The 26,623-nt window shown below is 37.0% G+C and overlaps 1 protein-coding gene across 6 annotated transcripts in view; it reads right to left on the bottom strand.

Moving 5' to 3' along the window:
* The window catches only part of SBF2 (SET binding factor 2), a 232,705-nt gene that overhangs the window by 52,016 nt on the left and 154,066 nt on the right, over positions 1-26,623 (bottom strand). For all 6 annotated transcript variants that reach the window (XM_039706765.1, XM_039706769.1, XM_039706763.1 and 3 more), the window contains exon 17: positions 13,567-13,635. In XM_039706765.1, coding sequence (XP_039562699.1) covers positions 13,567-13,635 — 69 coding nt within the window. The remainder of the gene's footprint in view (positions 1-13,566; positions 13,636-26,623) is intronic.

Raw genomic sequence — 26,623 nt, 5'->3', positions numbered from 1 at the left:
AGGTCAGCACAAACAGTGTCCTACTCATCTTTGTAGGGACTGTTGGACATTCCCTTGGAAAAACCTAATCATACACAAAAGACACACCACCGGGCCCACAGATTGATCTGGCCCAATCATTGACCTACCTCAAAATCCAGATGCACAAAACCTGTGTTATAGAGGAACAGGGATGATGGGTAAATAATGGAATAAAAATATGGACAACATAGCTTGAAAGCAAAGGTTAGTGCTAAAGCCATATAATGACTTTTACTTTGACTTATTTGTTTTTTCACTGGGACTGAATTCCCAGCCACAACAGGTCTGCAAAAAGGGAGCAAGACTGTCAAGAAGAGGGGGAAGGAAAAAGGGGAAAGGACAGAACAGAAAAGAAAAAGGGGATGAGAAAACAAAAGAGAAGGAAAAAAGTCTGTTCAAGCCTAGCTAGTTGGTAGGGTTAACTCGTGTCAGTTTGTGCAGTAAATGCACACGAAGGAGTGAGTTGGCTATTAACATCTTCAGTTGCCTTCGATGACTCAGCCCACACCAGGTAACAGGGTAAACTGGGTAGAAAAGGGGCAGTCTTTGACACAAACTCAAAAGGAAGTTTAAGCTCCTAAAAGTGGGTCTAAAGAAATAAAAATGAGATAAATTATTTTCAAATGGGGACAAACATGACAGGAAAGCTGAGGGGCTTTTAGATGCTCTTCCTATGCTCATAATTTAAAATCATGAACAGCCATGTACAAAACGTAATTTTTAAACACTGGAGATTTATGTTCACATATAAGAACATAAATCAACACTGACAATAACTCCTAGACCAAATAAAAAAGTTTGTTTACAAAAGCATGAAAGAAAACACATCAAAAAAAGCTCAGTGATCATAAATATTATCCTTCTCATCACCTGCATGTGTTGAAACAAATGGTACAACCTGATAGTGGCCAGAGCACAGAATCAAAATCAGGACTTGCAGTTCCTGGCTCTGGCAGTTATTGTGGGCAAAATCACTTTGGATTCTCTGCTTGTTTGGGTTACTCTGTTTGTAAAAAAAACCAGTAACAATATCAACCTCAAGAAGCACACTGCTGTTCCTGCCCAGCCTAAACCCATGGACTAAAAATACTTTTGATAAAAACATAAGCATTCCATGAAGTTTGCAGTGTCTATATTCTCTATGCTGAGAGTGCTTAGTCTGCCCATTTCCCTAGAATGGAAACTCACCTAACACATCAAAAGAGCCCCAATGTTCACTGCTGCACTCAAAAGAATTTGCTCAGAATTTCTCCAGTTTAAGCAGAACAGTAGTTTGGTGTTTTCCATCATGAAATGCTACATATAAAAAACATATCTTCACCCAGGACAGCTAAACTACACTGATGTTTGTGCTCTCTCTCTGTCCCAGCAACTCACTCCTGCCAGACAGAATGAATGCAGGAGGCAGCAAAAGAATTTCCTACTTATAAGGGAGGATTTAGGGACTGACAGCCTAAAAGAGACCCCAGAAGAAAATAATAAAAATAGTTTTGAACTGATGAAGTCCTTATTCTAAAGCTGTCAGTATGACAGAAAGAGCATCGAGGTGTAAATTGTAACAAGCAACAGAAAATCAGTTAACTTCTGCAAAGGACACTGAGTCCTTTAAACAGATTAATGAAACTTAAGAACTCCCAAACGCTCCCTTCCCAAATTTTGTATGAAACAGACCATAGCCCTATCAAAATAATTAATTACATACTCAGTTTGTGAGAATACAAGGTAGGTTTGGGACTTGTTATGTAAGGTTTGGGACTTGCTATGTAAGACTATACAGGCAACTTCCTGAATTCAGGAATTATCTTGCCATTACTTCCACCTTACTGAGAGGTACTGGATAACACCTGCCTGGTATTTTTTCCCTGTTTCCCTACACTGGATACTCCTGATTGTGAAAATTATATTTGCAACTCAGTAAGAAATATGCACCAGTTCCAAGATTCCCAAACTTGCTGTGGGGTCCAGGCCCTCAAAGAATGTCTCTGTAACATTAAATTATCTAGATTGCTTGTTTCTGATAAAGAAAAGCATGTGTTGTGCTGGTCACTCAGCAGTTACTACCCTTTACACCACAAAAGCTTAAAGAAGGAAGTTTATTATAGCAAAGCAGAGGATCAGCTATTGACTGTGAAGTTGAAAAGTGATTTTCAAACCAAAAATAATAAAACCCCAAGTACGAATATACCTAACTGCTCTTTCCTCACAGGATTTTGCTGCATGTCTCTCAGTTATGGAAATGAAGGGGCAAACTCAACAGTACTTTGAGTGTTAGTTTTAGTTAATGTTAGTTTTTTAGAGAAATCCAGTTTACTACAGAAATAAAGTGTCTTTCTGTGTCCAAATGACAGCCTGAGTTATTGGTTTGGATATATTTGCTGAGAAAATGAAGCAGAACAAGTGGAAGGAGGATGCTGCTGAAGGCAAAGAGTAGCCTCCTCCTCAGCTCCTCAAGGCATCACTGGCTGTGGGTCATCATCTGACCCTCTGAGGAAGCTACTGCAGCACCTTTGCATGCCAAAGCTCCTCCTCTCCTCTACTGCTTACAGTTATCCCTGGAATCTGTAGGCTTAGAGATCATCAGGACACAGTGCACTGCTAACTTAAAGAGCTGCTCCCTGTCCCTGTCCCTGCTTAGACAAACATCCAGTCAGCCAGCACCTCCAGCACACCAGGAGCAGGTACAGTTACTGCAGCCACCCCTGCACAAGTGATGCAAACCAAACTCTGCATGTAAAAACGTTCTACCAGCCAGCCCTGCAGACACATCCATGCTGTGTGGACAGATCCTGGTAAACCCAAAAAAGTTCAAAGCTGTCCCCCAGGATCAACCTCACTGACTGACCTTGAAGATCATCCAGTTCCAACAGCTCTGCCATGGGCAGGGACACCTCCACTACCCCAGGTGGCTCAGAGCCCCATCCAACCTGGCCTTGGACACTCCCAGGGATGGGGCAGCCACAGCTTCTCTGGGCAACCTTCCCTCACTTCTCATCACCCTTGCAATTAACAATTTATTCTTATTATCTATTCTAAATCTACCCTCTTTCACTTTAAAGCCATTGCACACATACTCCAACAGGGATAATTTTATATGAGTATGTTTTCAAGTCTGACTGTGTGCTACATGGATAACATCAGTCAAAAAATTCAATTCAATCAATGGCTTTCCTATTTAGTCTGAAGTATAAAATTATATCCATACATATTGTGCACACAAATGTGGGGCAATGTCATAAAAGCATGAAGGAAGAACTGCAAAGCTTCTGTTGATTTCTATTTTACTGCTTTAGAAAAAAATGGTGAAATACTAAAATGAGCTTCGTCTCCAACCTGAAAATCTTGGCAACAAAAAAGAAAACAACTTTCCCCCTTTCCTGCCATCAAGTCAAGATTGACTCATATTTTAAAATAAAATGAGCAGTAAAGTGGTCCATTACACTGTTTATCTACTATTATTTTACCATGAAAAATAAAAGGAAGGTCAATTCACTCATAATTCAGCGCTACCAAATCACAGCCAGGTACACTAAACCAGCAGAGGGCAATAGAATTCTAGAATTTTGCAAAAATGGGATGTAATTCTGGATGGAGCTTTATTTACTGTATACATTTTCTGGCAAAAGTCATTTAAACATCTAATTACTCATGATCTCTAATCCTAGATTCCTGAAGGTCATGCGTAATTTACTAGTCATTACTTAAAGCCATATAGAATACCTCAGATTTCTACACGATTTATCACGATGGATAGATGCTAATACAAAGTCCCCTGTAACATTAAATAATACACATAATAACATACTTCTTTCTCCAAAGAGATAAAAAGAGATTTAAATAGCTCTGTGATACAAAGAAAGAAAGGAAACTAAAATTGTCTAGAACAACGTATGTTCAGATGCCACAAAAAAGAGAGAAGATATTTTCATACCAGAACTTTACAGTTCTAAAGAAGGTTAAAGTGGATAAGAAATAGTTTGATTTTTCTCTCTCTATACATCACAATGAAGTTTTGGTGGGTTAAATCCATTAGTTAAGATATAGATTTCACAAATTCTCAGTTGAAGTGCTGAATCCACCTGAAGAGTTTTTCAAGCTTTGACAATTATTTTAAAAATCTCCTAAAACTTTGGATCAGGTGGTTCAGCCATGAGTGTGCACCTGTGAGTGCACTGGAATGGTGGCATTGGCTCTACCCACAAAAATAACCCACAGCAACAAAGTTGTTATCCAGGTCTGTGCTCGGAAATAAATAAACCCTGTAAATCTCACAAGTTCATGGCTTTTATCTATATTCAAACAATGGTTCTTAGAATTATTGGTGACCTGATATGTAACTTAAAGCCTGGCTAAGTAGAACATCTAAGTAATCCCCCAAGGAGGTAGTAAAATAACTACTTTAAGTTCTTCTGTCACTTCATTCTTTAATTACTATTTCCCTTCTTCTATGGGAGCTTTCTCTGTCTTCACTGGTCAAATTATTTCTGAATTTCTCTCAATATGCAGCATTTCCTTATCTGAAGAAACTACTAAAACAACAGCCCTCAAGAACAGGATGAGCAAATTTGAAAGATGTAAGAGTACAATACAGAATATAAATTGCAAATTCATAACATTTTAACAGTAGTAGATCTCATCTTGGCAATACAAATTTTATATATATACTACATGGTTCAGGTGAAAGAGGATGGGCAAAATTAGGAACTGCAATATTATGAAGAATTCTGAAATTAAGGAAAAGAAAACTGAACTTGCACTCTGAGCTAAGCCATTTGAGAGATCAAACAAAATCCAGTTTGACCAACAAAGAAAATGATTGTGGAGGTGCTGAATGGAAGTGCCTTACAGAGCAGGATATTGTCAGGAACAGTTCTGCCAAATGCTGAGGTGCAGTTTTGGCACATGCAGTGCACGAGGAAGAGGACAGCCACACTCCTGCCCGGTGAATTCTTACTGGCTCTGTGTTATGAACTCATGACAACGAGCTGATATAGTATTCACAAGTTCAGAGAGCTGTGATTAATCAGAGGAAGTCAAGAAGAGCATCCTACCAAGAATTCCAACTGTAGGTATTGTCATGAAGGTACAGAAGCGGCAAATGGAAAAAAAAATGAAGGGATATGGATGAAAACAAAAGTAGGAGATATAAACCCCAATTATGGGCTTATATCACTTGGCTGTGTAAGGAAGAAAAGCATTTGTGAGACCTCAATTCTTTGGTCACACTCAGTTTAAATTGTTAATGAGCTATCTAGGATGGCAACTGAGACATTCACAGAGAAGCAGGCAATACACACAAATATATCAGCAATTTCCCTCCCTTACCATCTGTAAGCATTTGCTCTCTCATGGAAACATAGAATAACACTGCTCAAGTCGGATAATAATGCTACAACGAAATGGAACTCAATGAAGGAAATTGTGTTTTCAAGCAGAAAGTTCCATTCTACTGGGATAAGGATGTGGTGATGAGGAGGCAAAGCTGAACTTACACATATGGAAAACGCATGGGGGACTCTGTTACTTCATTTACATTCCTTCACATTAAGCTCAGAAGCTTTACTAGATTTTAATTAAGCCACCAGAAATTCTTTCATGGTGAAAATTCTAAGTGAATCAGAATTTCTGTAACACTGTAATCCCCCCTAGAAGGAACAACGTAAAGAGATGGGCAACAACGAAATTAAAATTCTCAAACCAGAGTTATGTACCATTTCTAGAAAACAAGCTAAAGGGAAATCAGTTACAAATGATGTGATCCAACATAGAGGAAATGCAACAGAAAGATTTTTCCGTATTCTACGCAATAGTGAGTCAGTTCCTCACTAACATAAATTTACTACAAAATTTATCATTACGTCCATTTTAATTGGGGGAAATTTCCTGTTTTCTCTTCCCAACCGAGTACTTCCTCCCACAAACCACTAAGGAAAGGAACTACAGATTGCTAAACTATGTTTTCCATTGTGTTACCATTCTGGAAAAGCCAGCTTCTTCAACAGAGCAAAGTTACCTCATTAATTGATTTCCTAAATTCCTTGTACAGACACGTGTTAAAAACATTCTCCACTTAGTCTCTCCATGTTAACCTGTTGTATTATACTTTCTTAATTTCTTTTTCCCCACCTAAAAATAGTTTTGGAAGTGAGATATTCTGTACTGCAAAGACATAAAATGTATTCTACAGGCATGTACTATGTATCCATTCAGATGCAAAGTGCACAAGTTAAAATCTTAAGGATCAGAGATGACATTTGGGTGCCTGTGTTTGCAAGGGATACTGCAAAAGCACTCAATCATAACTAACAAGAATCCTCAGATTCCTGTCTTAAAATGAAAAGTATGCTTTCTTTTACAAAAATAATTTACTGAACTATAATATTTATATGAAAATAACTTTTAATGGATGTAATAAAATCTTTTGACTGGAGGAGTGTTTGGAAATATTGACAGAACTCTGACCATTGCCTTAAAAATGCTCTTCTATGACCCCACTCATATTCATAAGCACCTGCCAAGTAACCACATTATTCTCTCTCAAAAGTCAATAAAATCCTGCTTTTAGGTCATGTCTATTACAACTTCAGCCCTAATTAACCTACTGGTGCACAGAATCACCAACAGTAATGATTACTATTATGAATAATGATGACTGTCATGAATCATGAGCAATAATGATGACTCCACAGCTTCCTTCCAAAGCTTCAAACTGCCTGGCTTCAAGTATTACTACTTCTTTCAAATACATGTTGTAAGCTCTTGAGCGTTAAGTATCTTCATTTTTCTGTTCTTTTGTACAAAAGCAACACAGTTAAGGCTCCTGGATTTTCCAGGAATGCAAATAATGTTCATATAGATACTTGATAATGTTGTAAATGTTCCTTTGTGGTTCAGCTTCTTCTCTATTATCATTACATGATACAGCCATGCTCTTTTTAAGCAGGCAACTTATATGTGTTTCTATATTAAAGGGATTAGCATTCTGAGAATGGATAAATAAAATAATTTTAGCACTAAAAATAATGTTACTTAATACTATTTCAGTCACAAAAACTTTTCCATAGACTAAGATAGTATCAGAACTGGCAGGATAGAGATACAAAAAGAAAATTAATGGAAGCAGACAAAACTCCTTGCCAAGACAATAAAGGAAGTCTTTCACGATGGGAGTTTCCTAAATTAAAGCCAGCAATTCAAGAGTGAAGAATTTTAAAGTAGAAGTGATTTTAATCCAAGCACACCAGAGTAGGACAGAAAGATTTAGAAGGAAGTATAATAACTAGGCGCAAGAATGAAAATATTTCAGTGTAGAAAGCTAACATGTTACAGAAAGCTTTCCTAGCTTTCCAGGAGGCTGAAAGCATGCTGCTGATTATGAGAATTACTTGGGACAATCACAGTTGTGCAGAAATTAAAGTTAAAAATCAAAAGTCATGTTAAATGTAAAAAACCCCACTAATTTTGCTTTTTTAAATTAACTGCATCATCCAATAGCTTTATGCAATTCCCCGGTATTTACACAAATTCTAAAATAAACACTAACATAATATTGTCATTAAGTAACAGAGATAATGTTAGTACCAAATTATTCCACTGTTTTCCACAGCAGGTGGACCAATATTCCACTGATTCCAGCTGACACTAACTGTAAAATCTGCCTGACAAAGACATAAAAATGCAATCAACTCTTCACCCATCATCACAGATTTTCCACATCAGCCTTTCAGGAGTATCTTCACAGCTGCTGCTACACAACAAAGAGCACAATTCAAATTATGAAGCTTCTGTTACATAATTAACCTTGAATTGGGTCTTTCTTAGAAGGGGTGTTCATGATAATGATAAAAATATTATAAACTATTCCGAATTTCACTAGCACTGTCTCCAATCTTCAGAGAAGCACTTCATCCATGAAACTGGGAATCCCTCCTACACCCAACAGGCTCTGGAGCTGAGCACTCATTTATTCAGGCATTTCAAGTCTTCAGGAGTGAAGACTTTCTTCCACTGAGTTTCTGCCATAACTGTTACTAAAACTTGGTAATCCATTTCAGCTACCAAAGTACACACTCAAAGTACTTTCATTTTACTGTTATGTTATGCAAAACACCACATATAATACACTATGGAAAACATTTGAATTATTGCTATTGGTGCATTAACATGAAATACTTCCAGTTTCACATTTTTTTATTCATTCAACTTCTTACTTAACTCACAATTTTGTATTGTCCTGGAAGATTATAAAAAAAGCCCTTGGACTAAAATCCTTTTCTTCAAAAAAATGCTGCCAGGATAATTCTTAAGATGACCTGAACAAATGTTCTGTACTATATTCAAAGATTTTAAGTTATTAACACCAAATGTTCTTTTAAAAACTCTGAAAAAAGCGTAATATTTTATGTAATTCTCTTTCATTCTCAACAAAAGTACAGGAACATGGAGTACAAATGAAAAATGGGCAGCCATGCAGATGAATAACCCAGTGATGCCATATACTAAGGACTTCAGCCAGCCCCAGTCTGCAAAGCTGCAGACTCATTTCTCTCATTCCATTTCAAGTTCTACAAAAAAATTCACATCAGTATCCAACTGAAATTTTATTTGAAATTTTGTGGCTTAGAAGCATTTAAAAAATCAATTTAAAAATCAGTTTTTCCCTCTCGCCCTCCCAAGAATTACATAATTTAGTCATATAAAAATTCAAAAGCAGTTTCCAGTACATCTTGCTAAAAGACAAATGTCAATTTGAATGTAATACATCCAAACTGTGAGAAATTTTGTTGCATTTGGGTTATTTTTTGCCTAAACCAGATTAGCACTCTCCAAGCATACAGCAAACCATTAAAAACAACTGACTCAGAAATTTAAATTAATTTCTAATTTTCTAATTAATGTGTGATTCTGAAAAATAATACTGCTCTGAATACTGCCATTTAAAGAAATGCTTGTCTATAAATATGGAATCCCATTAATAATACCTACACAGATAAAACTTTACTCTTAGACTAGTGTATTTTTATTATGACATTTCCTTTATTCAAACACTTCTGAATGCCCAACAACAGAAAATTTCCAAGTGTTATTGTGGACTGTGCAATGTGGTAGGAAGGTATGGGAACACAGATGATCATACCCAGTTTAACCACAACATTTTAGCTGTAAAATTTTGAAAAAGATCCCTGAGGGGTAGAAAATTTTACTATAATCTGCACAAACAGGTTGAGAGGGGAACCCAACTCTGTCTAACATTCAGTGGGTGAGGGACTGAGCAGAGTGCTAGAGATCAGCTGAGCTGCAGCGAGGGCAGATGGAGAGGTGGCCCCTGCCTGGGGCAGCACTGGGGACCTTGGGGTGGCGGATCTGCTGCTGTGTCATTGTCATTGTCATTGTCCAGGACAGGCTGGAACTGGAGCCTGCGAGAAAGGCAGCGTGGGGCTCACCACATCCTGCCAGCCTGGCAGGGAGCCTGGGACAAACAGGGCGCCCAAAGCCTGGGGATGGGACAATGCTGGTTGTGCAAGCACCAAACTGCTCCTCCATGAGTTAATGCAAGGAAAACATGATTAAAATAGGTCCCTTTCCTCTCCTCCTCTCTTCCCCCACATGGAACAAGACCTTTTTTCCACAGCACCAAGGAATACTACATTTCCACTTTATACACAGAAGAAGTGAGCACATACTAAATAAGCATGGGTCATTGGTACCATGAAAACATGGAAAAATTCTTTTATCTTCACGTATAAATACATTTTATTTATATTGTTTCAATTTTAAACAAAATTCCAACGGTATTACTAATGGTAAACTAAAACCTTTTTCTAACCCAGAAGCAAAAATTTGTTTGTTTTTGTGACATTAAGAGTACACACCAAAGTCCACTGTCACTGATGAGTCACATTTTGCTAACAGCTTGTGTCCAATATTTAAAAATTTTAAAAAGCATTGGGACTATTTTTTCTAGAAAAATTCAATTATTACTCCAGGCCACAAATATGCAACCAGTGCTGACTTCCTGTCTATGACTTTAATCCCATCAGCTCTGACTTAGAGTGTGATCAAATCCTGCCTGATCAAGTTTCACAATAGATCACTCACCAGACTTCAGGGAGAATTCTGAAATTTCACCAGACATCCCAAGAGCTCCTAGCACGCTGTACACAGCGTGATGTTTCTTGTAATTTTAATTGGATCTGTGTAGAAATACCCTAGACTAGGTTTTAAATAAGCAAAGGCATTAAGACAAGATGGGTTACATCATGCCAGCTTGCTCCCTTCTTTAAATTTTCTGCTGTTTTACCAAAAATATTTTAAAATCCCTGAAGGCTAATGCATGACACAACCCTTCCAGAATATTACCAACATCATCTCCAAGTCTTAAGTTGTGTTACTGCTCAGTTTCTTGGCTTATCTGCTGGACTCAAACAAAACCAGGTCCTTCTCATGATTTATACACCTCAAACACTTGGTGACTGCACTGTGTTCAGTAAAACACAGTGAAGTTATTTAAGAAGAACAGGTAATTGTTTCATTTGTGCTCTGCTTTATCTTGGATAAACAAAATGAAACCTAACATTTCATAATGTTCATAATGTTCCATAAAGGAACTGTGAAGTCGTGTAACTTCTTTATGCTACTTCACTGGAAGCAACAGGAATGGCATTAACAAAGAAATGCTGCAACACGAAATCCCATCACAACTTCCCATCAAAATGCTACAGCAACCACAGATGGTAAAATATCAGACTGGCCTGAACTGTAAAGACTCTTAGAACTCTACCACACTTTTAGATTTACTACAGATTTTGTCACTGATAACTTGATTTGGAGCACTGCCTGTGCAATGACACCAACGTGCACACAAATGGAACCCTGTGCCACTGTCAGATGCACAGTTCCTCTCTATTCCTGGCTACTAAGAACCTTGTCCAGTCTCAAAAGGGGTGGGTGAAATGAGATTTAAAAGGCTGCTGGCATTAAACATTCTGAGAACAGAAACACCAATAAACAACTGCACCCTGCCACGCACTGCTTCATCCTTGGGAAGCATCAACACAATCGTGTGGCACAGGCCATATAATAATGCAATTAGAATTATAAATGATAATTAGAGTTATAAATTATAATTCTTCATGTTGAAGCACAGGCTCAAGCCAGGTACAACATATTCACTCCAGTCTATGACACAATTTTGAAAACCTCTAGAGAAGCTGAAAGACCCTCTAAAAAGTACAAACTTTTACTCAAAAATAATGAGTTTACTCAAAAGTGTAAGTTTTACTCAAACTGAACCATAAACTGTTAATCTTTTAACTAATCACTGCAAAGTTCGTGTAATAATCTTATGTTCCGAACAGCATGTCAGTTTGTGTTTAGTATGAACAGTTGTATGCCAAAATAAGTACTTTTGCCAAAGAATTGTATCTAATGGGACATACCAAAGGGGACCATCACTGAACCTGAGGATTAGATCTGGGAAAAACAAAATTCTTTTTCTATTATGCATTAACAGCTGGCTTTTGCAAGTTAATAGTCAGGTTATTTTAATTTTTAATTCAGGTCAGGCACATTAAAAAACTCATCATGCTTCTTCCATCAAGGGACTCACAGTTTCCTGAGAGTATTTTTAGAGTTAAATAGTCCAGGCTATTAAAAAAAGATTTCAGAGAACTTTCTGTGAGAGAAATGGTGTGAGATCTTGGTACCTCTACCAAAAAATACAAGTGTGTAGATGAAATGACTTAAATATATTTTACATTCAACCCAGATTTTTGCTCTGCTTCATGGTGAAATCCAAACTTGCTTAAGCTTTTTTCAAAACTCCTGATACTACATTAAAAAGTCTCTTTTTGTTGTCTTTCTTTTTGTTTTTTGCCTACTTGATCAAACTTTACTAAGGTAGGAATCTAACCAAACTGTATCAATACCCCAAAATACTCCCTGTACCTCTCAAGGAAAAGAGCTATGTGGACTCTCTTGGCTATTCTTATAAGCAAAACTAAAAACCAGAAAATAAAAGAAAGCAGAAGTTTCTTAAAAAAATGTAGAATTCATGCAGTAAATAAGTAAAATAGGGAAGAGGGAAATTTCTATAGCTCATTATCTCTTCCCTCAAATTAAGTATTTGTGGCAGCAGCAAATGTGAAACAATTCTGCTACTGAAGGACTCAAAACAGAGGGAACAGAGAAAGATAAACTTGGATCTAAAGATGGGAGAAAGTCAATTTGCTGGGACTGAAAAATTTAACATCTCACCATGCTACTTTACGTAAGAGAATGAAAATACTCTGTATTTTCAGAATTGTGGGGTATTATGTACAGCTATAAATTAAAACATATTTAAATAATTTTTTTTTACAGTTCAAATAATTAGAAGAGGAAAAACCCTGCTACTTCATGCTCCATACACATTGTTAAATACTAGTTTAAACAAGAAATGTCAGGAGATCTCTTACACATTTAAGTTTGTCAAAATTGCTCTTGCCTTCAAGATGATTCTGGTTTCTATGATTGCTAAAGTTTGAGATTTTTATTCTAAAAACAACATGACAGAATCTTTTTCTAGTTTAAAAAAACCCCAGAAATTGATTAGAATATATAATTTAAACTAAAAACTACTGACCGAAGGTGGAAGGTTGCATTTTTCAATTGCTATATTATTAATGTGTAGATAAGCTGTCAAAGCAATTACTGTTTTGCAATATCACAGTGTAACAATTACCAATGACCAAGCACTTATTTCCCAGACTGGGTTGCATAACAACATTCACATTAAAAAAAGTTTATTTAATACTGTAAGCCAGTCCACATTCTGAACTTATTTCCTCAGGTATGTACATTCTAAAAAGCAGGACTGGAGCTACCCAGAACTGGTGAAAACACTACTGTACTGGGACATTGAAATAAGTCATACCACAAGACTTCTCTTTCTGAAATAATTACTTACAAAATGTGCATTGTTTACATTTTTGTATTTACTTTCATATTGTATTTTGCCATGATCAATCATTATGTACTTTCCCCCCAAAAGAATGCAAAACAAGAAATTGAAAACACATACATAGTTAAAACAACCCAGTCACGATATCCTCCAAAATTAACAACTACCCAGACTGAAAACTTCACTTGTACTTTTGGCCAAGTACTTTACTGGCCAACTGTACTACAGTGACCATTGTATTATATTGGCCAGTGCATGTTTAACATGCCAAATTAAACACAGTAGTACTGCAATAAACAGTTTCTACATAGTAACATCAGAAATTATCCTTTTCTATTATTTTAGTGACTAAACATAATTCAAAGACAATTCTCTAACCCAGCATTTAGTTCTGGGTGCATGTCTCATAATCTTAATGACCCAACATCAATAAGTGTCCTTCTGGAGTAATGTCCATATCAGTCTATTTGATGATTTCCATTGACATTAATAAATTTTAGAATTAATCTTCCTGTCTGTCATGTATCTCTTGTCATCTCTTTCTCCATTTTAACAATGTATGTGATGTAAACAAAAAAATAATAGCGGTGGTTGCAATAGAAACTCACCCTATAGAAGGCAGTTGTCAGGGGCAGCAATGCTGCAGCAATGCTGTATTCTTCTGAAGATGAACAATCCTGCAAGAGAAATCAAAGAAGAAAATAAGCAAAACCATTTTATGCACTGTAATTTCATTTCTGCCTTATGGAGTCCCTCTGGCATCCTTCTGACACAAAAGGTAATCTTTAATAATTCAATATCATGTAAAAACAACACATATTTATGAGTATGTGAGTATATATATACAGTTATATAGATCTATCTATCATGATTTCTTCTAGACAAGTAATGCTGTGATTCTTCCCATTTTAAAAATTGATTAGCCAATTTCTCATTCATATGCCTGAAATACAAATTCACTGACACAGTTTATAAATAATACGGAAAGTTTTCCTCATTTAGGAAACAATAAAAAGGTAGCTTGCTTCCATTTGGGTCAAGAGCAAACCTGACTAAAATGGAAGTGATGTGATGTCCAAAGAATGCCCTTTCAAAACGTCTACGTGAAGGAAGTGACATTTATGCAATATGAAATAATCACCTCCACGGTCTCTACAAAAGTTTGGCACAAGGTTAACTTTAAAAGAAGATGAAAACCCATTCTCTTCAAGTCTCTGAATGCCTCATTCAACAGTCAAGTGTGTCATTCATGTCTCTCTAGGCAGAGAAGGGTATGCCAAAGTAAATCAACTAGTAATTGTGCTGATGAAAGTCATGATTTTATTACGGAAGTCTTTTAAAAGAAAGCAGAATTGGAATGCAACTTGATATTTAAAAAACAAACTACTTGAATTTTTATGACTCTTAAAAAAAAAGAAAAAAAATACCCAACAAGAGTTAAAATGATACTTTTAAAAAAAGTGCTCAGGTGTTTTTTCAGCAGCTCTTTTTGCCACCACTAAAGAACACAATAATTCACATAGTAGTACCAGACAAATGAATCACCATTGTGCCCCTGGATGATCAATGAACAACCAACATTTCCAGTTGAACAATTCATTTTAAAATTTTTAATATCTCTGTTACAGTGGGCACCCTGCAATTCAAACCACTCCTATTAACTGTAACTGACCAAATGCCAAAATTGAAATATCTCAAGTGTTCCTCTGCCAGACTTTACATTTATGCCTTCAACATATTAGAGTTATCTAAAACAGAGCAAGTAGCAAAAACTTGGCACCAGCCAATTGTGATAGCAGAAATATGAAATCTGCATTACAAACCCAACAAAGTTATGGATTTTTAGAATGTTATTTGTATCCATCTCATTTTTTGTTCTCAAATGGCTGCAGAGTGACTGTGGATTGCAGGTTTAAAACAACAGACTAAAAGAACTCATCACAAGACTATTTTGCTTCTCATCATTTTAAAGTCTATTTCAAACTTTGTGATTTCTCAATCAATTTTAACAAATCCTTCCTCTTCTATTACTTTAATCAAGCTCACCTAAATGGAATAGCAATGTCCATTATAGTTAAATACAGCAGCATTTAGAAAACTGCTTACACATAAATTCTGAAAAGGGACACAACAGTTGTGAAGGTTTACTTCTGCACAGAGGGTTCCAGTGTGTCTAACTCTGCACAAATGCAAGAATGCTAACTGTGCATGGATAACATGAGTTTGGCAAGTGCTCACACTTCATAACACACTTCCAACCTGGTAGAAGAAAACTAACAAAAATGGACACTGAAAAACTCAATAAATGTTTCAATGATGCCTCTTGGTATTGCAATATATATACAGCAAACCCAAATTAGTTCGTAAGATCTCAGAGCATAAGGTTAAAGGACACAGCCTCAGCTGCTTTCAATTTTCTATTTCTGCATTATTCCCTATTGTTATCCACATCCTTAATCCCCATTTGGAAGTTAGCATACATATTTTTAGTTCAATATATGATAAATATTCTTAGTACTTTTTCACTTAACAAGAACACTTCCCACTTAAAATTTGACTTTCCAACTTTAGAAATGTGCAACAGCTTTCAAAGAAATACATATCTTATTTCTGTACATGATTATTTACAACCAGGTATAAAATAATCCATCCTCAATTTCAGGTTACCTACTTAATCCCTTAGCTCAAATTATTTGAAAGAGTTCGGGCTTTTATCCAAAATATACATAAAAATATCTTTATAAAAACTGAGCAATGTATCTTCACCTAGAGAGCATTCAATACTCCAAGAGCTAACATATGTCTCAAAGATATATATCATCACCATATAAACAACACATTAGATTATTTTTCCATTCCTTCCTTCAAGTATGAAATTCTCCACATATTCCATGTCAGCAGTACATGGACTTGTAGTGTGGAAGTATTATCTCTCTGTATTTTTTTTTCTTCTCATGTATATGACAAGGAATGCAAAATTATCTGAATTAGGAATAAATTACAACACTGTTGTTTTAAGATGAGTGGAACTAATTGATTGTTTACTTGTATTGTAGCTGCAAGACGGAATGCCATGTTAAAAGAGATGTTGCACTGAAATCTCAGCTTCTCAATTTTACAGCCAAACCAAAGTCCTGGAAATGTCATATGTGTGTTGTAGGCAATTAATTTAGACCCCTGAAACAATGCAATCCAGCTGCCTTATATATAATGTCTTTACCAATTGTGAAAAATACCGCTGCTACAGAAGTAGACAAAAATCAAATACCATAAAATAATCAAAGCTTTTCCACCTAATTTGCACAAAATGAAGCTGAAACACATCTGGGGAACAAAAATTATTTTCAGCAAATTAATCACCAAAAAACCAATGTCCTTTGACAGTGAAATACAGACTTCCACCATGACATATGCAGAGTACTGCTTTGAATGCATGCCTAATTGAGTGAAAACCTGGCACATTGTTCTGGCCATACTGATCCTATATCCAGACAGTTGCTGAACTCTGTAGCAGATTGGATAGGTTACAGGAATTCATGTACACTTAAAATAGCTTTGCTACACTGAATTGACAAGTGAATAATAAAAGGAGAATGCTTTTCCTTACATCACTTACTTTGACATATGAATTACTTTTATACTCTAGTCAGTTTAAAAATGCAGCAAAACTTTGGTGCTTCCATATTGCCATTAGACTGCAGAGCTGAGAGCCTGGAAGTTACAGATTCTGGCTGCCTGGCTGGACACGTGGGGCTGATATGGGGGGCACTGATAGCTTTTGGAATCTGGTAGGTGGCTTAGGCTTCTGGTGCTGGAGGAGAGCATTAACTCTGTTCCTTGCTCTTGACTTCAGAACAGGTACTGCCTGGAATGCTTGCTTGGAAAACCAGGTATTGTACATCATCAGGAATTGTGCACCATCAGGAATTGTGGACCATCATGAACTGTACACCATCAGGAATTGTGCATCATCAGGAACTGTACATCATCAGGAACTGTACATCATCCTGAACTGTACATCATCAGGAACCGTACACCATCATGAGTTGTACATCATCATGAACTGCACACCACCATGAACTGTACATCATCAGGAATTGTACATCATCAGGAACTGTGCACCATCATGAACTGTACACCATCAGGAATTGTGCATCATCAGGAACTGTACATCATCAGGAACTGTACATCATCCTGAACAGTACATCATCAGGAATTGTGCACCATCATGAACTGTATATCATCAGGAACTGTACACCATCATGAGTTGTACATCATCAGGAACTGTGCACCATCATGAAGCTGAGATGCCCTCTGCAGTGTGGTCCTAGTGATGAACAGATGGGAAAAGTCACCCCAGGAAAAGACCTTCTGGACATGCAGGCTCAAGAAGGCTGTTAAGTCCCCTCTGATATCTCAAAAGAGCAAGTCCAAGCTAGTGAAGCACCATGACAGTGCAGGAAAATGACCTCTCTTCCTGCATTAAACAACAACTTATTAGGGATTTCTGCTTTCTCTTAGTCACATGATAAAAACTTAGAATATATGTATGGAACATCAGGATAACATTTAAGATGGAATTTTCTTAAATTCATCTTGATAGTCTCTCTCATTAACTGCTACCTGATACAGTGTCTTCCTGCATTAAAACCCATTCTGCTTTAGGCACTAAGCTTTTCAAACAGACACCACATTTTTAATAATCTACAGAAATCTGAGTATGCCAAAAACTTGGGATCCAATTCTCCCTTACAATCAGGAACACCACAAATACATGGAATTCCCCACAGGCCTGACTATCACGTGAAATCACTGTAGCATGCAGTGAATGCATCCAAACTAAAAAGCTGAATATGGCAGCACTTGATCCACACCTTTCTGGCAGCACAGGAGGATGCGTGCATGCTCTGTTAAAAATGCTGCTCAACACTGCACTGTCCCCCTTGAGAATAACTGAAGTCAATTTTCAGGCATATGAAGAGCATTCATCACCCTGCAGGACTAAACTCAAAATGAATCCAGAAAAAAAAAGCCAGAAACTTTAGGGTCAGATGTGTTTTTAAAGCACTAACCCAAGAACTGTTAAGTCAGCACGCATAACTATGTGCAGAACATCAGCTACAAATTACAGGTGAAACATTAGTTACAAATTCAACAGATTACTTCACTGGTGTCAGGTTTTAATCCCAATTCTTACAGATGTATTATGTGGGTAGGGTTTTACTAAATCACAGAATTTTTATTATTGATGCAGTTTATATTTTGGAAATATGAACTGTCAATCCTAATGCACAAGCTACTACTTTTGTCTAAAGCAGTAAGAGAATTCAACAGCCCAGCTTAGAAAAATGTTTTGTTTGCTAAAAGAAATAGAGATTCATCAGGTAGAACTGCAGTGTTAGTTAATATTAATGAGATTATTTTCAATTTTTATTGGATAAACTGCATAGATTTTACTCATTCATATACAAATAAAATATTAATGCAATTGAACTATTACAATTGAGTTTTCATCAAAGAAAGCCTGTTCTATGTAAATTGATGTTACCACCAATGTCCTTTATATTCAATCTTTGCAGAATCAAAAATGCAAGTAAATAAACTGACAATTTAACAATATCTGATTATATAATAAAATTATATGCTGTCTTGAAAAAATCACAGTCCTACTTGGAATTTCCAAAATAACTTTAAAAAGTATTTAACTTACAAGTTTTAACTTCACAGATAAAGCCACAGTTAAAATTACAGAGTTTGTTGAAATAAATGCCAATATGACAATAATCACTTATATTACCTTTACTAGCATCGCATAATTAACTTCACAAGAAAGTTAAAATCTTATTATTAGAATCATAAGCAAAATTACTTTTTTCAGTGAAAATTCGTATGCATTTACTTCCTTGCTAATATTCATATAGAGCTTTGTCTAGTAAAGTTACCACCAATGCCAGCTGCTGCTTTGCTTTACAGTGGGATCAAACTTTTCCTTTTTTTTGTTGACAAAGGTGAAATCAAACCTTATTGAAGTAGCTACATTTTATTAAGTGGAACTTTTCTGGGACCTGAGAAACAGGATGAAAAGTAGATACACTGAGAAAGTCCACAGAGCTGACTACCTGCTGCCTTATCTTTTGAAAACTACAAGAACAAACTCAAAGCTTGGGAGATACTGCCCTACAAAATTCTCATTATTTTTAAAACTTCTTGTCTTGATAAGAATATAAAGAGCTTTCCAAAAGTATTTGCAAAAACCACTCTGCCTTCATAAATGACCCTAATACGTTTTATGTGTCGCTCATTAACACAAAATTTTAATTTTATTTTTTCTTCTGCCTAAACACTGCTGCAGGGATTGACAGTTAATAAAACCAAGACAATGACACTCTTTTTGTCTGTGGTTTCCAGGTTTAAAATTGATCAGATCTCTGGACTTTTATTGAGCAGCTTCTCATACTGCTGCCTGGACTGACAGCAATAGTTGAACACAAAGTCCAGATCACAGACTTGATCCCTGCTCTGAATTCTACCACATGGAACAGTCTCTTCACCCTCTATGGCCATCACAGAGTGATGCCAGTGCAGAAGACAAAGGAACAGCACCCAGCCCAGGAGAATCCTCACTGATTTGCTTTGACTCTGTGGTCTTTCTGCCTGATCAGGAGCCTTTGCAATGACCATTTAGTTAAGGAACCTATCCTGTCAGCAACAGGATTCAAGATATTGCAGACCTGCCATTCTAGGCAAGAGATCCAGTTTTATTTTAGAGGTATTTTACTTCCTGAGGAACTTGATGTCTGTCTTCACCTGGCCCTGAATCATCAGAAGTTTGCCTGCCCTTGAAGCATAGTGGTATAAGGAACAGGATTCAATCAAGGCAGTTCAGATGCAATTACACAGGCACATAGTGCTCAATGATTTTTAAGTTTCCTTTTGCTTTACTCCACATATTCACAAGCTAGCAAATGCAACAGATTTTCTCTGTGCAGCCCCATCCTACTCCTGGATCTCACAGCAAGTGAAAACAAGAAACAACATTTCACTCAAAGAAGAGCTGTCAAGCCCCCCCAGCCCCCACGCTTTCTCAATAAACACATTTCCGTCTAGGCTTCAGGTTAGTCATTTCCTCCTCCTCTTTACAAATTACATCTAGGAGATCAAGAACCTCAATTTTTATGTGCATAAATTACACATTTGTCACTGTATTTTTCTGTACCCTAGAAGCCTAAAAACATGTAACTTTTTTTTGCAAGATACTGATAAAAACAAGAATGCCATCCCTCGCGTCTCAGCACATCTGAGTTTCTTTAACAGAAATGCCATGCATGTTTCTGAATACTGTCATGAGGCCCATGGCAATAAAGTTCAACATACTCAGGCTGTAATCTTCTCCCAAGGAAATGGTTGGGATGCCAAGATGCCTTTTGACTTTTATTTCACAGCAGGGCTTCATTCACAGTGACTCTGTCCAAACCTTAAACTACACCAGCTGTGATACAAGGTCCTGCAGAGCAATTTGTAAAAAGTTTTGACAAACAACACTCAAATGATAGAATATATTGCAATTCATGATAAAAAAGTGATCAATATCCATTAACTGCTCAGCTGGAGGGAGTGATTAATTGATAATATATCTAGGAACTGCAGTGTACTCCTGGAGCCCCGGTAGACCACAACACTTCTGCAGCCACTGCAAAACATTAACAAGGATACTCTGTAAACTGCTGTGCAGACAGCCTGTTTACTTGAGTAAGGGAACAACAGAGAAATGCTTAAGACATTAAAAGAACTATTAAATTAGATGCCATATTACAGTACAGTCCAGTTATATATCAACAAATCAGTTCACAAGTACACAGGACACATCCTTACTCCCAGCAGCATCTCCTCTCCTAAATTTTAAAGCAAAGACTTTCAAATACATTCACTTTCATAAACTTTCTAATATGTACAAATACATTCACCTTGCTTAGCTTTTACTGTTGTTTTCTAAGTTTCATGTGATTTTTCAATTTCACATACTTTTAATAAAAATGCATCACATCATCAGAGCACATTCTATACAATTTTTACAACTTAACAGGAATGAACTCCTAAAAAAAATTAATCAGATTTATAAGAGTATGTAAAGTGATTTACTGAAAAATCAGTTTTTCACTTTAGAAGAAAAACATTTGGATAGAAATGGAATTTTACATCCATCTTCTGTCACGTAATGAGCCGACGCTCAGTTCAGAGCAGATACCAAAAGATTTTGGGTCTAGTTCACCATGGAGAAACTGAACAGTGTCTGATGAAATGTAACTTGGAAGTAGGGCTCACTGAAAATTTTCCACTGAATAGCACGTGATAGCAAAATAATTTTTTATTTATGCTAAGAACCCTCAATGACATCATCTTAGGAAAGAGAACTTCCAATCCTCAAGGTTCTCCCCTTGGGAGACTCAGTCTCTTGCCAACTGATTTTCTGGGTAACAAGAAATAAAACCTTTGACACGAATTCAAAGAAGGCAAGGAACAGGTTTGGGGGAGCTACAGGCTGGACAGTAGGGAGCAAGTCCTCATAGAGAGCATTTCCAGACACAGGAAGAACACAAAAGTGATTAAGAACACAAAAAAAAACAACAAAAAAAACAACTGACCAAGGAAAACAGGATCATTTTCTTCAATGAAATACCAAGCTCTGCATCTGAGGAAAGAGCAGCCTGTCTTTTGCAGGCTCCTTTGGTACCCTTGGGGCACAAGCTGGAAGAGAAAGCCTGGAGGAAAGAGTGGAAAACTGACTGCACTGTCAGGCTCAAGGTTTAGCAGGCAGGTTCTGAATCCTGTTTTCAGGGCCTGATACTGAGGTGAATGTTTTCATTAACAACATGGAAAATGGCATGAAATGCACCCTCATCACATCTCTGCCTGACATCAAATTTGGGAGAGTGGTAAATACACTGGAGGGCAGGACTGCTGCTGACTGGCATCAGAGCCGGGCAGACACAGACTGAAAGAGCCTCCTGAGCCTCCCAAAGACAAAGTTCTGTACAAGGGACAGGGTAACTCCATGTGGAAACATGAACTACATACAGACAGCACCGGGAGCCATATGCTGTGCTATACATGTCAAACCAAGTCAAAAATCCTGTAAGATTAGTCTCACAAAGAGTTATAGGGGAAAAAGAACAAAACAATTGGAAAGTTTATGGATCTGAACCAAGAGAATATCAGGATAGAGCATAACTGAAAGAATCCCAAAAACCTAAGGAAATACATAAAGAGAAAGGAGCGTGCTCAACCAGCACAGACAGAAATTACTGGCAAGAAAGCTGATGCCAATTTTATGTATCTCTATCTATGTCCAATGCATCCACAGGGTTCTGGCAGGTGAACCCAAGTCCAAGTTTGCCTGGCTGTAGCACTGCCCCTGGCAGAGGCATCTTCCACCAACTGCCCGGAATGGGGTCTCTTCAATACATAATTGACATCTTGCTGCAGGGCAGCTTTGGGCTTTTTAAGCCAACCTTGATATTACTGAAAAGCTTTCCTCCACTTTTGGCAGGGGCACCAGATGGTCTGTGCACAGCTGCACCAAAGGACAACAGGACCGACACTGACCAGCTGCTCCTGGAAGAAGTTTTCTTGGATCAGCTTTGTTGGTGCAGCCCCATTTCTGGATCCATGAAACAAGTGTCAGCTGCTGGAAGGGGATATTTCTGGGATGACCTGCAATGGCTGCAGAATTTCAAGGATGACAAGTGGCGTTTTGTGGGTTTTTCTGAGGAAATTCTGATTAAAAGGTTCTGAATCTCGAATTCAGCCAGCGAGGGCTTTTCCACGCTCAGGCAGAGATGACGCACTGTGTTAGCTGTCTGTGCTGGTGAACTTGACAGAACCTAAAATCCCTCGCTGCCAACTCCACTGCCAGACCTCTCTGCTCCTTAATAGGCTGGAATGTAAATCTTCAGTTATGTTTCAAAGAGTAGTGCAGTTTTAACGACATTAATGGAAGCTGTTGTAGAAGTTGCTTAATCCAAAAACCAACCTTGAAACAACAACCAGAATTAGGCACACTGCACATCATGAAAAAAATCATGTTACTAGAGCAGTCATCAGAAATACCCCATTTTGCTGGAGGAAAAAAAAAATTCCAGTGATAAAGTAATTTCAAGGATAACCAGTTCATAGAAAAGAATACTTGAAGCAAATTTGGGAAACTGAAAGACATATGTTGTGCATGATTCAGTAGCATGCCGTAGAGCAGTGTCCACCTTGATTAACACATCACATCTGTGTGATCAAGGAAGAATGTTGCTACAAAGCCGGAAAAGCCCAAGAGATTCTGAGATTTCAAGCCTGCTTGATTTAGTAAAGTGCTTCCTCCAAGACAGCATCCATCAACAGAATACTGTAATACAAATATTTAAACTAGGAAAAAGGAAAACATAGAAACTACACTATTTTCATTTCACTTAACGTTAAGTATATTAAACTTTCTGATTGTACTTTTCAGTGCATTGACAGCAGCCACCTCTTTCATATAGATACAGATTTTATTTGAAGTCTTACACTTTTTAGTGGTTCAATGCACAAGAAATGCACAGGAGTCTATTATGAAACATTTATTAAAAATTAATTTATTGATTATTAAAGAAATGTTTGCTTTTCTAAGAATCCAAGTAAAAATAAGCATGAAGCATTTTTTGTAAGAGATAAAGACAATGGAGAAACAGTAAACCAATTTTGAACTGGCAGTTGTAGAACTCCCCTCAGAATCCTTCCATCTTAAAGTTGATGAATCGATACTTTTCTCTAGGATTTTTAAATGGCTTCAGGAAATAAGAAGGTTAGAATTCCAGGATGTAATTCCTCCAACTTTGGTTACAGAAGTGAAAAAGTAAACTCCCAAACCATACTAGCTGGTCATCTAGATGAAGAGGCATGTTTGGAAGAGGCATGTCCTTAAAAAAAAATTCCTGTTCCTCTAAAAACTGTTTGGCAGGGCAAACACAACCAGAGGAGAGAAGACATCCTTGAGCTTGCTGTGTAGACCAAAGAAGCAGAAGTGTACTAGCATTGCCTTCCAGCAAAATTCTTTCTTTGGTACAAATTCTAGGAAATCTTGGTATGATCCCTTTCTGTTCCACAGCCTTCTAAACCACAGCTAGTAGCAACATCCAGCTAACTAGCCACAGAGAAAGCCTTCTTTGCCAGATTTTGGATTGCCAGCTAATCCATTTTAAAACCCTGACAAATCTTCTCCTAGGCCATCTGATCTTCCTTCCAGAAGGTTTTGTTCCAAACACCTGTTTTGTTCTTATTTCATTGACATTTCAAGAAAAAATGCAGAAAGGGTAGTTCTGCCATGTAATCACAGAACATGGCAAGGAGAAGTTTAATAAAACGTCTGTACCTTGGGGTACAGTGAAATACTGGTGAAGTTCTAAGTCCCAACTATAGTCACACTGCTTGAAATTCTTTCCTCACAATTCATATTGGAGCTTCTCAGAAGGATGAGCCAGATTGTAATGGCTGGATTAAAAAGAACGGGTAGTGAAAACAAAAACTGAGAAGTTCAAGCATTAGCAATGGCTTTGGCATCCTAAAACCTGCATGACTCCAATTCCAGAGAACAAACAAACAAATCACCAAATGACTGCAGAACACAATTCTGAAGATCAACAGATAATTTCTGGACAGCATGGCTTTATTTAGTGCACATACTCAATGAAACACACTGTATCAGCAATAACTATCAGCCATGTACAATAAATGTGATAACTCAAATTATAAGTATTTCTTATCTGTGTCTCTTCCAAACAAGTAATATGAGGAGACATCTTGATGCATTTGACCATCTTCTCATTTCTTTTATCTTACCTGCAGTTCTAAGTAGCAAAGAAATCCTCAGGCTTTCAGGAGGCTTCACTATCATAGCTGACATGAATCCCACAGTACCCCTTTCCTTCTCTTTCAGTACCACACTCGTGTTCATGGCCACTTTTTGTCCAAGTTCCTTATGCTGCTAAAATTTTAGATCTCTTTCTTTGCTATTTTTCAAGGACACTTAGGAGCATAGCTTTTGGTTCAACCCTGTGAGACATCTTGCCAGGTGCTGCTAGTCAACAACTTATTAAAAATTTCAAAAACTCTTACTTACCACCCTTCTTCTTCAGGTCTTCTCTTAAGCACAGAAACTAAAATAATGCATTTTCTAAATGAATATACAGAGTGAGAGCTGGGTGCATCAGTATGATGCTGCTGTGTCATCAGCTGGAGCCCATTTGTGCAACGAGACGTGACTGTGATGCTGCAGCCAAAATTCACCACTGCTTTAACAACAACAGAGGTGCTACATACCTGATTTTGATCAAAATCTCTACAAAATACCTTATCATTAAACTGGTTGGAATAATTAATTATGATCTGCTGGACTGATTTTAAATTCATCAGTTCTGACGCCTACTGTTTTCATGTGCAGGTTGTATCTTGAATTTGGAAATTAGAATATTACAAGCAGTGTATTATAATGCAGACAAGGAAAAATATGAAGTTTCTATAGAAGTGCTGAAAATCATGGCACCCTCATAATGTGAGTTGATTTTAAGTACATTATTATTATTATTACTACAGTTAGAGTAAGATCTAGAAAGATACTGCATTCCATATACCTGCGAGACATAGAGAATATTAGATGCCAATTGTATGGAATTTACTTACATATAACAAAGGATTTGTATTCTCTAAAGTGATGTTTAACCAATTAACATTCCAAGTAAAGATTTTACAAGGTGTTCAACTGACTAAAGGACTTAATTTAATCAAAAGAAGCTGGTTTTATCCTCAAAAGTCAAATAATCTGTATAGAAAATCAAATCAATTTGTTTATTTACAAACATTGTAGGACTTTAGACTGCTAAACATGCACTTCCAATTCCAAATCTTAGCTCCCATGTGGAGTTTTGGACTTCAGAGTTCAAGAATTAGGGGAGAGGTGGGGAAAGGGGGTTATGGGATTTGTTTGTTTATCTATAGACATTAGGTAAAGTAATTTTTAAATACTTTGTTGGATCACTAGATACCAAAGCCTGCCCCTGTGACTGAGTACAGGGAGGGAATTACTAAAAATAATCCTCATTAAAGCATGTTTACATGGCATTTTCCATGAATCCTAAAAGCCAATTAATTTAAGTCATAATTCTGGACTGTAATATTGAAAAAGAATGTCAACAGCTGCAAGAATTTTTTACAACATATGCAGATTGTCAAATGTTCTTTTGTTTACACCTTTGTGTTCTTGTTCTAGAATGGCACATACTTTTAATGTAACAGCAGAGGAGGCAGATCTTATACTGTAAAGAAATTGATCCTTATGCTTTTTTCCTCAGAAATCATTCTAAAATGTCACACAGTTCACTACTGTTTGTTTGTCATATTAATGCATTTGTCAAAGTTTACACAAAATACTGACAAACCCCAGAACTGGCCTGTGTTTTATGGTATTTATCTCAGCACCACACTTCAGTTTTTGAATGCAAGCTGCTGAGATCTCTTTGGTTTAAACCAAAGGTTATGCAAACATGACAGCAGCCAAATGATTAGAAGGCTTTGGGTATTCCATTTTCTGTCTGCTTCAGAAATGACTGCGTGTGAAAAATAATGAGGCTCTTACAGCCACCC

Source organism: Passer montanus, unplaced genomic scaffold, assembly GCF_014805655.1.
Source record: "Passer montanus isolate IOZ18808 unplaced genomic scaffold, ASM1480565v1 scaffold2, whole genome shotgun sequence".
NCBI lineage: Eukaryota > Metazoa > Chordata > Aves > Passeriformes > Passeridae > Passer > Passer montanus.
This window is presented reverse-complemented; position numbering and strand designations above follow the sequence as displayed.